The sequence below is a fragment of the Onychomys torridus genome, chromosome 15, assembly GCF_903995425.1.
Source record: "Onychomys torridus chromosome 15, mOncTor1.1, whole genome shotgun sequence".
NCBI classification, from domain to species: Eukaryota; Metazoa; Chordata; class Mammalia; order Rodentia; family Cricetidae; genus Onychomys; species Onychomys torridus.
Window position 1 is genome coordinate 23087758 of NC_050457.1, and position 16546 is coordinate 23104303.

At 46.6% G+C, this 16546-nt stretch overlaps 1 protein-coding gene across 8 annotated transcripts in view; it reads right to left on the minus strand.

The window, feature by feature from the left end:
* Positions 1 to 2259: 2259 nt before the first annotated feature.
* Ptcd2 (pentatricopeptide repeat domain 2) overlaps positions 2260 to 16546 on the minus strand; it is a 32046-nt gene continuing 17759 nt past the window's right edge. For 4 of the 8 annotated variants that reach the window (XM_036206985.1, XM_036206986.1, XM_036206980.1 and 1 more), the window contains 3 exons: positions 14330 to 14404; positions 7886 to 7999; positions 2260 to 3050 (listed from right to left, as the gene is read on the minus strand). In XM_036206985.1, the coding sequence (XP_036062878.1) occupies positions 2820 to 3050; positions 7886 to 7999; positions 14330 to 14404 (420 nt within the window). In that variant the 3' untranslated portion in view covers positions 2260 to 2819. Of the gene's footprint in view, positions 3051 to 4019; positions 4144 to 6957; positions 7758 to 7885; positions 8000 to 14329; positions 14405 to 16546 lie in introns of those variants that run through there. The other 4 variants (XM_036206978.1, XM_036206984.1, XM_036206979.1 and 1 more) reach the window with 4 other exon arrangements.

Sequence of the window (16546 nt, forward strand, 5' to 3'; positions counted from 1 at the left end):
GAAAAACGTTTCCCAATTGCTTGCTTTTAAATGCTATTGTAATCTTCCACTGTCTGGAGTCAAATCTATGAGCTTCAGCTTTTTCCAGGTAGTGGGGCAGCCACCTCAGAGGCTTCTCCTGAGGAGTCAAAGAGATACGTATCCAAGCTGCTCTGCAGGAACCTGGCAAACTGTAACCCTTGCTATATGGTGGTCACTTCTATTAATTAACTCTGGCATTAAGTGGGCCTGCTTCTGTTGAATTCCCCATCACCCAAGTATCTATAGAGCAGTGATTCTCAACCTTCTTAATGCCTCGGCCCTTGGATACATTTCCTCATGTTGTGGTGACCCCCTCTAGCCATAAAATTATTTTTGTTGCTACTTCATAACTGTATTTTGCTGCTGTTATGAATCACGGTGTAAATATCTGATATACAACATATCTAATATATGACCCCTGTGAAAGGGTTATTCAACCCCAAAGGGGTCATGACCCCACAGGTTGAGAACCACTGCTATAGCTCAAAGAAACAATCCTGCTTTTTTTTTTTTTTTTTAAACTTTTGATTAATACATTTTAAGGAAGTGCCCACCTATAACACTGCACATTAGTTACCTTGGTCTGGTAGCTGTTTATCTTTAGCAGGGCACTAGCTGCCTTTCTCTCAGGGAAGCAGGGATTAGGAAGGGTTGTTATTTTTTGTTCACAAAGTTGTTTGTGTTTGTTCCTTCTTTTTTTGTTAGTAAGTGGTTGTGACCTAACAGTCACTGCCACATTTATTTAAGACATTACAGCCCTTTAAATGCTTGGCAAGAAAAGACACAAGGATAAGTTGGGAGTCAGGAAGCATTGTCTACTCTCAAGACTCTGTAGGTAGGAACTGTAAAGCTCTGTTGTTTATAAAACACCACACACACAGGTGCCAGGAAGCCATCATTTTCTTTTCTTGTTTGTTTGTTTTAAGACATAGTTTCTCTGTGTAACAGCCCTGGTTGCCCGGAACTCACTTTAGAGACCAGGCTGACCTTGAACTCACAATGATCTGCCTGCTTCTGCTTCCCAAGTGCCTGGCTCCATTATCTTCTATGAAGACAGAAACTTTTGAATTTTTTTTTGTTGTTGTTTTGAGACAAGTTTTCTCTGTGTAGTTTTGGTGCCTGTCCTAGATCTGTAGCCCAGGCTGGCCTTGAACTTATAGAGATCCGCCTGGCTCTGCCTCCCTAGTGCTGGGATTAAAGGTGTGTGCCACCACTGCCCAGTGGGTTTTGTTTTTAAATGAGGATGTCTAATGCTTCATAGAACACAAGCAAAATCCTTTTGACACCTGAGATGGGCTCCTGTGTACTGCCAGAGCAGGACACGTAATTCCTCAACTAGGTGGGGCCATTCTGCCCCCACTAAGGTGGTGACAGGAGATGATGTGGCACAGCAGTTCGGTGAGGCCCAGTCTGCCTGCTTTATTTACACAATGATTACACAATTACTCCCACTTTAAGTCAGCGGGCTGGCTATTAGCCCCGATTAGCAAATGAGCAAACTGACGGCCTGCGGGCACACAGTAAGCCATGGGAGTCCCTAGCAGTCTGGAAAGATCTTAGGAGGGACTGTTTAGCCTCAGAAGAGACGTAAGATGGCAGGCACCGTGGGAAGGGTACCAGACCAGTCATCTAGTGTCCCACCCTAGTTAGTTCTGCCAGTGTGGACAAGTCACTTCTTCAACCTGAAACATGAGGGAGTTAGGAGACGCGGGAGACTCCTCCGATTCTAAAATTTCTGATTCTGAAGACAATCCTTGCCCGAGAAGAGCAATGAAGGGAACAGACTTTATTCTGGAAACGGCCTCAGGGGCAAGCTGGAGCAAGCTTGCTCTCTGCTGTGGTTCAACAGCTGGCTGGGCCCTTCAGAAACACGAACGAGTGAGACGGTTCCTGGCTTGCTTTTGTAAATGACCCCATATGCACAATTCATCCAATGCTGCATTTCAGACTGTCCCAGGAACAGCCTGCTGTCAAGATAATGGTAATAATCGAAGTAACAGAAATAATGTACAGAGAGAGAGAGAGAGAAAGAGAGAGCGAGAGAGCGCAGCACAAACACAGCAACAGGCAGGACCGAGTGTTGATGGTGTCCAATAGAAAACTAAGCATCCCATGGGTTTCTTAGCATTCATGGCTTGCCAATGACAAAGACAGTAATCATTTCAATCTGGCAGACTTACCAATTCTGAAAGCTAAATTCTAGTTTTCTTTACGTGCTGAGAAAAGACAAACACAATCTCAAGTCCGTGGAGGTACCTTTTATTTCTTGTTTTGGAGAAAGATTAACTCTACTGACCCTTGAATGACAATGTCAAATCATCCAAGCACACATGGGCAATATTATTTTGTAGACGGAAAAATGATGGCAGAGATGAGAGAAGGCTTTGGCCATTTCCAACATGGTAGGAGAGGGTTTCAGCTCTCGAATTCAGTGAGGACATCACTTGCAAGGCATCTCTCCTGTGAAAGTTCAGGCAAGGTTGATGAGGCCATGGGAATTCCTTCTGCGGTACCTCCTGAGTCCACTCTGGCGCTGGACTGTGTTAGCGGCCGTGGTCCTTACTCTGGAGCGGCTGTCACAGGTGCCTTCCTGCGGCAACTGTGCTTCCCTTGCCTGAGCTAGCTCTTCTTCTCATCTCTCTGATCAACAAGTCACCACTCAGGGGACTCGGGACTTAGGGAGACCAGGCACAGGCATAGTGCCACTCAAGTGAAAGGCCTAGCATCTTGGAGAAGCCAATACCTGAAGCAGGTGCCTCCAAGCCGCTTCCTCCAGACCTGGTAGGGGGAAGACATAGTTACTCAGTCAGCAGGGTCTGGCTGAGCGGTTGTAAGGTCCGTCGGCTGACCATCCTCATCTTCTTCTTTAATAGCACTGTGTTGGATTTCTTGTCCAGGGGGACATGGCAGAGCATAGCGTCCAATGTGTAAACGGAGACTTGGCCGTTAATGTGCAGCTTCGCATAGATCTCCTCAAACTTGGCTGTGAGGGTGGGGTTGTCCTTCAGTTTTTCCCTCACTTGGGCCAGCTGGAAAAAGAGTAATCCTTACATCACAATGATGTCTTCCTATTCTCTAAGAAGCAAAACAGACATTCAGAAACAGACAGTGTGCTCATAAAGATAAACACCAGGGCACATAGGCACAACTGACTGTAAGAGCCTCTGGAAGTCATACACAAAGTTCAAAGTAAAGCTGTATCATTTTACCTTACAAAAGGAATTCAAATAGCACACGCCTTTCAGCGAAACGAAACTGGGAGAGGTCAAATGCCAGCAGAATCAACAAGGTAAGGGTGAGAACAGGGGGCAGGCCAGATCATGTGGACTTCACATACAGTCCCCAGAAAGATGCTTGGAATTTACCCTCAAAGCCAGGGGATGACAGGGGCTATGGTGTGATCCAGACTTAACAAGCCACCCAGAGAATAAATGAGGCAGGGGGGAGGAAGGAATGTGGAGACAATCCCAGAGCCCCCATCACAGCCTAGAGGAGAAAAACAAAATGGTGATTTAGACTGGGAAATACACAGGAAAGGAGGAGAGGTGGATGCATGTGAGGCACACTGTGATTACAGTGAGGAACTCACTGGCTAGGAGCTGAAGGAAACAAGGTCAATGTCCTTCCTAACTTGGGTTTTAGGAACATGATGGACATTGTCATTTACTGAGATAACGAGGAGAGGAAGAGGCAAAATTGGAGGGAAAACCCAGAATTCTGTTTTGGAGGTGAAACATGCCAAGGAGACCATTGGCTAGACAGGCCTGAGACACAGAGTGGAAGACCAGATGTAGAAACAGTAGTCACAAGTCCATGGTACTAACCCTACAAAAACGGGCCAGCTCAAAATTAGGATGTGAACAAAGTCAACCTTTTCCTTAGTTCAATTCCAACTGAGGACTCAGACTAACATCCCAATGAAAGTCAAGCTTCCCAACATCCTTTGGGCGTCTTCTAAATAAATCCTAACTCTATTTGACACCTGTCCATCTTCCTACCGGACACGGGCTCCTGACTGAACTGCAGACAGTCAGCTTCATGTTCTGGGAGAACGGCCTGCTCAGCACTCAGGTTCAAGGTGGGACGATGCACCCCACGTTCATGTGGGGACACAGGCTTCCCCTAGAAGCAGAGCAAAACAGGCAGGGGGACGTTCACCCTGCTGCATTGGCTACAGTGGTCCATCACTGCAGACACCTTCTCAGCCTCCCAACAGCCACAGGATGCAGCTAAGATCACATCACAGTGCTCTGTTAACTTAGCTTTTCAAAAAATCAATGAGGAAACAGCTAATATTGGAGCGCTTTCATTAACACCACCTCAGGAAACCAAAAGCACTCTGCTATGCTCCTCTGTGGTATTCTATCTACAACAGCTGACTGACTCAGCACACTTTTACTAACTATGGTATCAACATTAAGTACAGGATTTTCAAAACACAGAGTTTGGGGCCTGGAGAGGTGGCTCAGCAGTTACCGGCCCCGGCTGCTTCACAGAGGAGCCAGTTTTGGTTCCTGGCACCCACATGCTGGCTCACAACGGGTCTCCAACCCCAGCTCCAGAGGATCTGGCGCCCTCTTCTGGCTTCCAAGGCCACTCCACACATTAGCTGAACAGACATACATATAGGCAAAAACTCGACACATAAAATTTAGAAAATAAAATAAAATCTTTAAAAATATAGTTTTATTAGAATTCATATGCAATCTCTGTCTGTCTCCCTGCCACCCTGTCTGTCTGTCTGTCTCTCTTACACACACATACACACACACACACACACACACACACACGCACACACGCACGCACGCACAGACCTAGCTAAAGCCAGGCACACGCCTTCATTTGATGGAAATGCCAGCACTTGAGAGGCTAACGTTGGAGGCTCCTGGGCTTCAGGCCAGCCTGGACTGCCCAGCAGGACCCTGCCTCGGAAAATGACGACGATAACACAACAGAGCAACAAGTGAACAACAACAACAACAAAAGTAGCTCAGAAGACACTGGAGCTGTAGGATTCATTTCCCACCACGCAATTCCCCGAGAGTCTCACAGGAACCAGGGGGAGCAGGCTGAAGGGCAGGGTGAGTTTTCAGGGTGAGGCTTGTCTGTGTGCTGTAGACATAAACGGCGACAACAGGTCATAATGATTTACTAAAATTAACGACTGAGGAAAACGGAGGTTACCTCGGTACTGTTATCACACATATGTGTGCGCACGCGCACACATACAAATATGCATGGGTGTATACACATGATCTCCAGTACACACAAGCACAGCTGTGTACCCTACAGTCTGGTCATACCTCCACGTCCTCTGCTTTTTTAAACTTACTCCAACATGGTCTGGGAAGATGACAACCCAGCCCGAGTGAACACCTCTGCTAGGAAGAAGCCAGTCACGGCCAGTGAGATTCCTGAGCACCCCTTTGCCAGCAGGAAGAAGTCTATGGGCAGAAGGGGGAAACGGGTGGGACAGAGCTGGGATGCCACATATGAGGAAGGAAGTGTCCCCTGCCCCCGGGTGCCTGTCCTGCCAACTCAGCCTGGACCAGAACCGGCAAGGCACAGGACAGTGGAACAAGGAAGGAGGACCACCTACAAGCCGCTTGGTCAGAACGGGCGACAGTGTGAGCAGGATCGATAATGCCAGACCACCGGTAATAACACGCTTTCTTCTCTTTTTCTTTCTTTTCTTTTTCTTTTTTTTTTTTTTGTTTGTTTTTTGTTTTTGTTTTTGATTTTCAAGGCAGGGTTTCTCTGAGTAGTTTTGGTGCCTGTCCTGGATCTCACTTTGCAAACCAGGCTGGCCTCAAACTCTCAGAGATCCACCTGGTTCTGCCTCCCAAGAGCTGGGATTAAAGGTGTGCGCCACCACCACCCCAATATAACATGCTTTCTTAGGTCTTCACCCCTCCCTCTGCATGTTACTGGAGGTACACACAACTACATTTGGGGCTGGAGAGCTGGCTCAGTGGCTAAGGGTGCTTACTGATTTTGCAGAGGAGCCAGCTTCAGTTTCTAGCACCCACATCAGGTAGCTTTAAAACCTCCTCCTGTAACTCCCTTTCCAGGAGACCTGATGCCCTCCGGCCTCTGCAGGCATCTGGACTCATGATGCATATCAACTCAGAGGTACACATAAGTAATAGATAAAGCTTTGAAAATAGTGGTTACATTTCAAATGATCAGCAGTAACTTCTGCTGTGTGCTCATGTCCTCAGTGAGGCATAGGAGCTCATTTGTTTCACTGTTTTCAATTTTTAGGGATTGCTGTTTTCTCTTCATTTATATTTAATTTAATTTTAATTTGTAGGAAGCATTTACCATTGTCGCAAAGCCAAATGTACAAAGCACACTAAGGGAAACCCTACTTCTACTCCTTAGCTACTTTCTCATACCAGTTTGGGTTATGTTTTTGGTTTTCTACATTAATTGAAATATAGATATACAAATGTATCTGACCATGTATCTCACTTAATGGCTGGGATTCTGAGGAATACACTGTTAGGCCTGAGAGGTTCCCAAAGGTTTAAAGGCATTCAGAGTCCTAAGTGAACTCCGTCTCTCTTCAGCATTGGCTCTTGGTTCTTTTCTCGTAATTTTCAAAAAGAACTCTCTGTATTAGGGTTGCTCAGCTCTTTGTTATATGATTAAAAACTGAAAGTATTCTCTTTTACTTTGCTATAGTGTTTCAGTCATACAAAACCACATTTTTCGGGCTGGCAAGATGGCTCAGCAGGTAGGGGAGCTTGTCACCAAGTAGGGGTGCTTGCCACCAAGCCTGAGAACCTGGATCCAAAATTATATGGTAGAAGGCAAAAACCAACTTTCAAAAAAGTCTTCTGACTTCCACATGTACTGTGGCACATGTGTTCAGACACGCACAGGCACATGCACACACACCATATACACACACAAAATAAATATAAAAACAGATAAATGTGAAGAAAGGTTTTATGCAGAGGAGGGAGGAGATAGCTTTGTCAAGTACGAGTCTGCTTTGTAAAAACAAAGACTTAAAATTTGATCTCTAGCACCCATGTAAAAAGCCAAGATGATCCAAAAAGGCAGGCTTTTCATCTGGAAGTTAGGAGGTAGAGAGAGGTGGATCTCCGGTGCTCACTGGTCCCCAGGACCTTGTGAGAAAAAAATAAGGTGGACTCTGAGAGCTGGGGAAGAGAACGGCTGAGCTGTGTCTTCAAGCCGTTCCTTCCTTTAAACAAGCTAGTCTTGTTTGTTTTAAGTTAAGCCACAGAAACGTATAGTGGTATATTTACTGAGGGCATTACCTTATCACATTAACTCTGGAAGAACTGGCTTTTGCAAGATCCAGCTTTCCTATTTGTAGGACAGATAATATACACAATAACGTTGATAGGACTGGTCCACAAGGAAGGAGAGACAGACAGTGCCCAGGAGCAGGGAAAGACGGACAGACGATGGAGATGCTGGAGAGAGCAGGCGCAGTCACCATGGGCATACAGCAACCACAGCCAGCGGCTGATCAGGGACTAGTCACTCTTCGGCTTGTTTCTATTTCCTCCCCCAAACAGGAAGCAAGGTTAGCTGAGAGTGAGGAGCACAGAGAAGGTACTGGATGCTTGAGAGAAAAGAGGAAAGCACCTACAGAATAGTGCCGGGAAAGAACATCACATCACGAAGGAGCCGCTTCCCTGAGAATCCCAGAAGCCATATTACACCAGGAGGAAACAGTCTTCGCACTGAGCATGTGCGTCCTGAAACCGCAGGAGCTAACTGCTGGGTCCGGCCTCTTGCTGAAGAGGCCTCTCAGGGTGACTAGGCCAGGTGAGCCCCTGAAGGGTGCCCTTGCACTTGGCGCCACCTGCAGTGCTGACCCACTTACCACATCCTCTGAGAACGCGTGTTTTTTCACAAATACCGATATATTTCTGTCAACAGTGTCCTGTAAGATCTTTATCACGTTTTCCAACATATTTGACCGGACATGGATTAAAATCTGAATAAAAGAACAGACAAGACTGAGCTGGCTTTTCCATGTGCACTGACAGACACCCACTTTTAAATATTATTTCCTAATTATTCTTAATTAATTCATTAGCTCTGATCCGTTTTTTTTGTTTGTAAGTGCTTTGCATGTCTGCTCACTAGCAAAAGTGTACTTTCCTAGAGCTAATGGCATTGCTGTAGCTGGGACCAGTGAGCTGCCTCAGAGAGCAGAGGTGTTTGCTACACAAGCCTGAGTCTGATTCCTGAATTCCATAAGAAGAATGAGAAACCATCTCACAGTTATGCTCTGACCTCTGCATACACGTCTACACACACACACACACACACACACACACACACACACACACACACACGGTGCCTGGCTGAAATCTTACCCCTGGCAATCACTAGCTATGTGATCCCCACGTGCAAGGAAAAATGGCCTCAAGGCCTCGTTTTGTGTTACTGCGAACATTAAGTGAACCTCCAGCACACGGCAGGTGCAGGCACCTCTCACCTGTCAGTTAACTGCAGCACCCAGGCTGCGCCAGGCGGAGTGGAAGCTGGCTCAGGTCTCAGTGGAGCCTCGCTATTTGCACGGCACCCATTAAAGACCCTTCAAAACTGGGTGCCCACCCAAGCTTTCAAAACGGCCCTGCTAACGGCTTCCCATCCAGGAAGAGCAAGGGCATTTCACCTCTCATCATCAGTACTCACAGGACAATTTTGAGACACAGAGAAAAGGTTTTAAAAAATGAAAATAACTGAGAACTCAACAACCAGTGTTAACCACTGTTTACGATTTGATGTGTTACCTTCAAAATGTATTTTCCCAAAAATTAGATTTTTCCTTTGCTAGTTACTAAATAATTTTGCTTAACACTAGAAATAACTAGACTAAGACTGCATATTGAATAAATGTACAGCAATTAGCCATACCATATATATTGTTTATATTGATTGCGGTATATACATTAAAATGAAAAACCCAGTAATTTTTTAAACTTGAAAAAAGGGATTAAACCAAAAGGGATAAACACTTTTAAAGCCCAGATCCCTACGAAAGGCAGTGTTTCCTCCTCCATATAGAGGAATTATGTCACCCACCCCTTTTGTAACGTCTGTTTGCTGGAGTATTGGGATTTTTACTGCCATAACAAAACCGATGCAGGCTACTGAGGAGGGGAGAAGATCACTAACTCACAGTTCTGGAGGTGCAGGCCACAGCCGACCTGAGCTCAGCCAGGCCACAGCCGACCTGAGCTCAGCCAGGCCACAGCCGACCTGAGCTCAGCCAGGCCACAGCCGACCTGAGCTCAGCCAGGGAAGGGGCTCACCTGAGTCATACCATGGCAGATGTGGAAGCAGGGATCGTATCTCAAAGAGGAAACCAGAGAGCAGATGGTGGGCCTGGCTAGGCTTCTAGAACATTCTTACCATGACCATCATCCCTCCTGAGAGCACACCCCCAGTGACTTAAGAAGGACCACCCTATAGGCACAGCCTTTTTGCTTCCAATTTCAAAAACATATTTTTTCAACAATTTCCTCCACGGAGATAATGAATTTGAGCACACCCAGCCTTCCATTCCCTTCTCTTCTTCCCATGCCACTCCCTCTGGAATACTTCCTCTTCCCAACACGGGCCTCCTACTTTCATGTCCTTTTAAAAAATACCCCGAGTTTAATTAGGGTTGCACATGCATGGGTTATTTACTAGATCACAGGTAGTTCACAGTAGCTACACTCCTGAAAAAAAAGAAAAAAGACTCAGCATCCTCCAGACGCCACTAATTGCCAATCGCTCCCCACAAAAGGATGGAGCCTCATGGGGCACTGTCTCTTAAAGGTCTCCTGCCTTGTTCTCATCACACTAAGGGCCAAGCCTCCAACAGATGGACTCCCGAAAGACAAACACAATCTGAGGGCAAGCGGCTCATCAGGGAAGGGGTTCTCTTTGGTCCTGAAGAACAGAATGAAACACTTCTCAGCCCGAGCTGGAACTTGAGAGCAGTTAGACACTCATAGTCTTAACCAACACGTGAGAGCAGTGGGCACACTAACCACCATCAACACCTCTGAGAGGTGAATTCTGTTCCACATGCGGCTCTGAAGTCCCGCCAGAATCCCAGAGACATGGTAAGAATCCTAATGCGATCACTAAGTGGCCCCGCACTGGCCTCTGGGAGTGGAAACTCACCCTGTGATGCTGAGTAACACTGCCAGAGAGGGCTTGGGGTTCTTTTGAGGCTGACGGGCTGGAGTCAGCAGCATGCATGTGTCTTGATGAGATCATAGACTAAATGAATGCAGGACATGGCAAGTGTCAGCTGGGAAAGTAAGAACCCAGCTCCTCAGGGTCATACAGGCAGCAGAAGCAATTCAGATAAAAAGGAAATTAAGTTGGGGGAGGATTCGGTCAGTTCAAATTCTAATGCACAGCAGCAAAAGACTTTAATGCAAGACATTGATTTTTAAAATAGACCAAGAAAAAGAAAATTTTCATCTACTTTCACTAATATTGACTCAACAGGCTCTGTCATCCCATCTGTGAGGTTAACAAATTGTTTAAGGATTCCAAGTAGATGACCACCTTGGAAAAGCTGAAGCCTATTATGTCACTTAAAGAGCATAGGCTAGTAGAAGACCTGGATGGGAAAGCCTCCTCAAAGAATGTACCGTTTCTTTCTTGTCATCCCAGAGGAAGAAGAAACAGGTTTATAATGAGACACAAGGGTTTAGATTGGACAACGGGAAGTTTCCCAAGTGGGAATTTTTAAAGAATAAGGCTATTTTATTAAGGTTTCCCAATAGTGGGTAATTCATTGACCTCATTCACAAAGAGAATCAAATTTAACATTAATTCAAGGTTCCTTGCATGTGGTCCTTAACTACAACACGCTGATTCTACCCGTGTGCTGGCTGGCTTTCCTCTCACATCTGAGAACAGAAGCTACCTTGCAGTGCATGAGCCCCAGACATGGATACACTTCTCCCCCATCTCAACAGGCTCAAGGTGCATCCCCACCAAAACATCTTCTCATCTGGAAAAAGAAATTACTGCATTTCTGTACCAACTGTGAGAGTCGGGTATGAAGAGAACTCTAAACCCAGAGAATGGGGCCCCAGCACTGGCAGTGAGCGGGCTGTGCTTGTCAGGACCGTGCTCTTCCCGGGACTACTCAGGAGTAGAGCGTCCCAGGCCTGGATGGCAGTTCCTTCCTATCTTCACGCGTCTCATCTCCCTGGAGAGGTGGGAGACCCGGCTTTGTAGACTGCTGTCTGCGTTAAAACCCTGGTGTCTACTGAACTGTGAGAACTTGGCAATTTATTTGCCCTGGATTATCCTTTCCACATCTGCACCACAGAGTTAACACGTCCCAACAGGACTCTACACAACTAACAAACCAGAGCATCTAGCCTGGTGCCTTAGCTAAAATCAAGTGAAAATCTGCCTCTCCAAGCCTCTTCAGCTCCCACCACCAATGGCACCTCTACTCCAGGGAAAGCCAACGGTGACCCACGCACTGCACTGTGTCTCTCCCCGCATGCTCATGCGCTGTTCTCCTCCCTAATTCCACAGCCACCTGGCTAGCTTGGGTGCTGGTGGGAGAGTCCTTTGTAGTCCCAGCAGCCCTCCCATCCCACCAGGAAACGAGCACATCTGAAGTCACTCTCTAGGAGGCAGTTCTGCACCTGACACCAGAGCTGTCCAGATCCAAAGGGAAGCAAGAAGAGGCAAGTAAGAGCTGTCCTTTCGTTGTGATGACTGAAGGGAAGAACGGATATGAAGCGTTAGCCCGGGGCAGGAAACAGTCAGTGTTCAATACTGGCAGCGACTGCTTGACATGAGGTAAGTTAGTAACAGGAATCTTTCTGTAACAAGTCCTAGAGTAGGTCTAAGCAGAGCTCCAAGCTTCGGAGGAAACACAGTAACACAGGTAATAGCTTTCAGAATCACCCTCAGATGCCACTCTGCACTGGCGCCCACAGGTAAGCTAGGTAAGCTTTCAAGGTATACTTAGAAAACTGAGGTCAGACACCCACCCTAAAGAATCCCGTGGACTGGACCCAAGGACTGGGAGCTAGTAGGAGGTGGCTATAATCAGCACTGTATTCTTTTCATGGAAAGCCTCACCAAAAGCGATCTGATAGCCGGGCGGTGGCACACACACCTTTAATCCCAGCACTCGGGAGGCAGAGCCAGGCGGATCTCTGTGAGTTCGAGGCCAGCCTGGGCTACAGAGTGAGATCCAGGACAGGCACCAAAACTACACAGAGAAACCCTGTCTCGAAATCCTCCAGGTCGACGTCCTTCTATGGAGGCTGCAGTCCCAAAGGGCCCACAGCCCCTAACACAGCATTGCAGCTGGAAAGCAAACACATAGCCAACAGGAATGCCTCAGTCCAAACCCATCAGGTCTCCTTCACTCTCCTTAGTGGCTCTGCATCCCAGCTCTGTCCTTGTTCAGTCCTGTCTCAAGACACCCACAGCACGGTTGTGGCCTAGTTCACGTCACACTGGTGCTGACATATTTCTAGTCCAAAAAGAGTTCTTCTGCTGTGGATATCACTCTATGTAAATAAAGTTCTGATTGGCCAGTGGCCAGGCAGGAAGTATAGGCGGGACAAGACAGAAGAGAATTCTGGGAAGTAGAAGACTGGAGAGAGACACCGCCAGCCGCCGCCATGGAAAGCAACATGTAAAGACACTGGTAAGCCACAAGCCATGTGGCAAAGTATAGACTAACAGAAATGGGTTAATTTAAGATAGAAAAGGTAGATAACAAGCATCCTGTCACGGCCATACAGTTTGTAAGCAATATAAGTTTTTGTGTGCTTTCTTGGTTGAGTCTAAGCTACTGTGGGACTGGAGGGTAAGAGAGATTTGTCCTGACTGGGCCAGGCAGGAAAACTCTAACTACATTCTTCAGCATAACCCCTGGATCACTTTAGAAGACAAGACATTGAGAGGTGGGAATCTGAAGGGCTCGGGAGATTGCTCAGTAGTTCACAACACTTGTGGTTCTTGCACAGGATCCAGGTTTGGTTCCTAGTACTCACAGGGCAGCTCACAACCACCCCTAACTCCAGTTCTAGGGGATCTGATGTCCTCTTCTTCTGACCTCCACAGGCACTGGGCATACATGTGGTGCACACATATACATACAGACAAAACACTCATATACATAAAACAAATAAATTTTAAAAAAAATTGAGAGCTTGTCCTTCATAACTCTCCACAGCACAAACACACTCGGTACATAGGCAAGGGCTCACATGGGGCTGGCTGAGTGGAGGATGTGCTTCTTTAATGACGGAACGGTCTTTGTTTCCATTGGTCCAAAAGCCTTGGCCGACTCACTGCTCAAAAACCGGGAGTGGTGGGCAGGATTTGCTGTGACCTTTAGTATGGAGGCGCCTAGTGTTCTGGGGGAGGCTTTTGTTTTCACTATGACTATTTCACATGTCTTGGCTGAATGAGCGCAGCCCCCTGCAGACCCACAAGGCCCCACGCAGGTGGCACAGCAGCCCCGATAAGCCAACAGGTAGATGTCCCTTGGCAGACCCACAATAAATATAACAGGAATGCAAACAGATGCCATCTCCTCAGTGCCTACTGGCTGCATAGCAGGTGTGGGGGTTTGAAAGAAAATGGCCCCCAAAGGGCGTGGCACTATTAGGAGGTGTGGCCTTGTTGGAGGAAGCGTGTCACTGTGGGGGCAGGCTCTGAGGTCTCTTTGGCTCAAGTTTCCCTCAGTGTGACAGTCAGTCGACTTCCTGTTGCCTGCAGGATGTAGCACTCTCAGCTCCAGCACCACATCTGCCTGCACGCTGCCATGCTCCCTGTCATGATAATGGACTGAGCCTCTGAAACTGTAAGCTAGCCTCAATGAAATGTTTTCTTTATAAGAGTTGCTGTGGTCATGATGTCTATTCACAGCAATAGGAACCCTAACTAAGACAGCATGTATAGTGACCTACCAGTCACATGCACATCACAAGTTAGCTGCCACAGATGGATGCAGTAAGCATGCAGACTTTACCCAGGACCAGGGGAGAGTAGTCTGGCTAATACAACCACCCTCTCTTCTCAAACCTACAGCCTTCTCACCCTGCCATATGCCTGAGCAGACCCATTGCCGCACCATTCACAATCTCCCAGAAGCTCTGTGGTGATGACTTCTCTCATAGGGTGGCTCTTCCCAGAGAGAAGTTTGGTCAGTGATTATTCTCTAACTAAATGACAACACTGGACAATCACATCACTGCACACACACAAAACCAGCAGGCATTTTACCACATTTCAACTCACGTTAAACTACAAGGAAATCACTTACATTTAAGTTAGCACAGGTTATACTCTCTGGGTTCATGATTTGAGAAAAAATGGACGTGGCTTTTTCCACCTGGTTCTGGAAGGAAAAACAAAAGTTATACTCCAAAGCATGTAGCCATCACTCCATTCTCCTACACATCACTTAGAGAAAGCAGGATGTTCCCATGCATGGGGCCTCAGAGTTTTCAATCAACAATGGGATTTTTTTAATAACCAAAATTAAACAAGCATTACATAAGGGTTTTACCCAGTGACATGGTCTCCTATGTTTTAGCAATCTCTCTGCGTCTAGTTTTTAAGACGGAGGCTTAATGCATTTTTCCCTTCTCCTACTGGAACAGCTTTGAGGAAAGTGAAAATGAGAAACAGAAAGCAAACTCATCACTGGCATAATCAGTAAAGCCTCAAACCAGAGAAGACGTGGGTACAATGTTAGAATCCCCAGAGATGGAGCCCAATAAGATGGAGGAGGAAGCAGGTGGATTACACATTACAGAAAGGGCCTCCACATTCTAGGTTCTAGGAGGTTCCCCACCAGCACAACCTAGAGTCCATGACCTAAATGTGGGCCTGCAGCAATTGGAGTTGAGGTAAGGGGCAAACTGGGGGTCCCTGGGGAGGTTAGTGGTGAGGACATCCATGGCAAAGCTGTATGGCAAAGCAGGAGGCAGTGTGTCTCTTTGGTAGCAGCAGAGAAGAGGCTGCATCCGGAAATCCTGTTGCCATAATCAGGGAGAAACAAGTGTGGGCATATGTATGCAGGACTGCAGGATACAATATGGAGTTGTTATACAAAGGAAAGCCTGCCCATCTAGATGAGGGCTTTGGTGTTTCTGTCTCTCTGACATGAATTTACTGCCAATGGTGTTAGAAAAGAGATTTCCATTTTTGAGGAATGAGTAATCAAAAGAGAATCTGCATAAGAACTGTGTAAACAGAGTTTTTTTTTTTTTTTTAAATAAGAGAAAAGGGACACAATAAAACAAAACTGAGAAAATAATTAGTAGAGGAAACTCCAGTATGACAATGTGTTCATGGATACAGAGGATAAAAATAAGAAAGATGAAGAAGAGCACATCAATCAGCCATAGAAATGAAGTCAGGCGGAGTTCTCCCCAGCAGTGAGGAGAACAAAAGGCCAGAGTTCAAAAACAAACAATAAACCCTCGAGAAAAGCAAGTGCTATCTCAAAAGGTTAAATCTGGTGAGACTGTAGGATCAGTACAAATAAATCACTTAAACGTCAAGAGCTCAGGTAATGTGCTTGTTGGGAGAACTCCTCAGAAGGCCCATCACAGGCAAAGGAGGGAACACAGAGTAGCGGCTGTGGCAACAGACGACAGACCACCGAGCCGTAAAGGACCACAACTCTGCAGAATATGGTTGCAGAGTAGTGTGAAGGCCGTGCACCTGGGAAGGGAGAATTATACTACACAAAAGGAAAATAAGGGCGTGAGAAATGGAAAATACAGGGTCCGTTTCCTCTCCTTTATTTCCTATTTAAAGCTGACAGATTGGGTACATTTAAGAGAAAAGAGGCAGCATATCAACTAAAGTTCCATGATGGAGATGAAGAAGGAGCAAACACATTCCCTTCACTATCAGCAGCTCCTGTCAAAGGAATTAGATTGAGGAAACGAAGTAACAAAACGGTTTTGAAGTAAGCAGTAGAGAGGACACTGGACAGGAATGACGTCAAACAGTGGCCCTGGCTGGCTGAGGCGGGGCTAAGTCCCACTAAGAGCAGCTTCTGTCCATCTCTCCAACGTTCACAATAGAAGACGAATCCCCAGCACAAAGTTGCTCAGGACTCCAGAGTTAGTGGGGCAGAGCAGTTATAAGGAATTACAGGGGGCACGAGAAGAGAAAGCCCCCCACCTCTTCCTTCGGTTTGCCTCACTGGCTCACACCAGTGCCTACAAACAGAGCAGACCACCTGCTGGAAAACACTGCACTCCCCTTTCAGACAAACAGCACAAAAGTCATTATCCTGCTTCATTCATAACTTGGCCGACCTCATTTTAAGAGCAGCCAGTACAGCAGCAGTAGAAACTGCCGCATTTTAAGTTGTAAGAGTACAAAGCATCAAATAAAATTCCACCTGAGATTGTAAAATGGTGGGAGAGAGACCTTGGTAGGTTGGAGCCAAGGTGCCCCAGGGTGGGTAAGAGGCACACCACGCAGACCATGCTCAGGTGGAGAGTTTGATTAGTGGGGA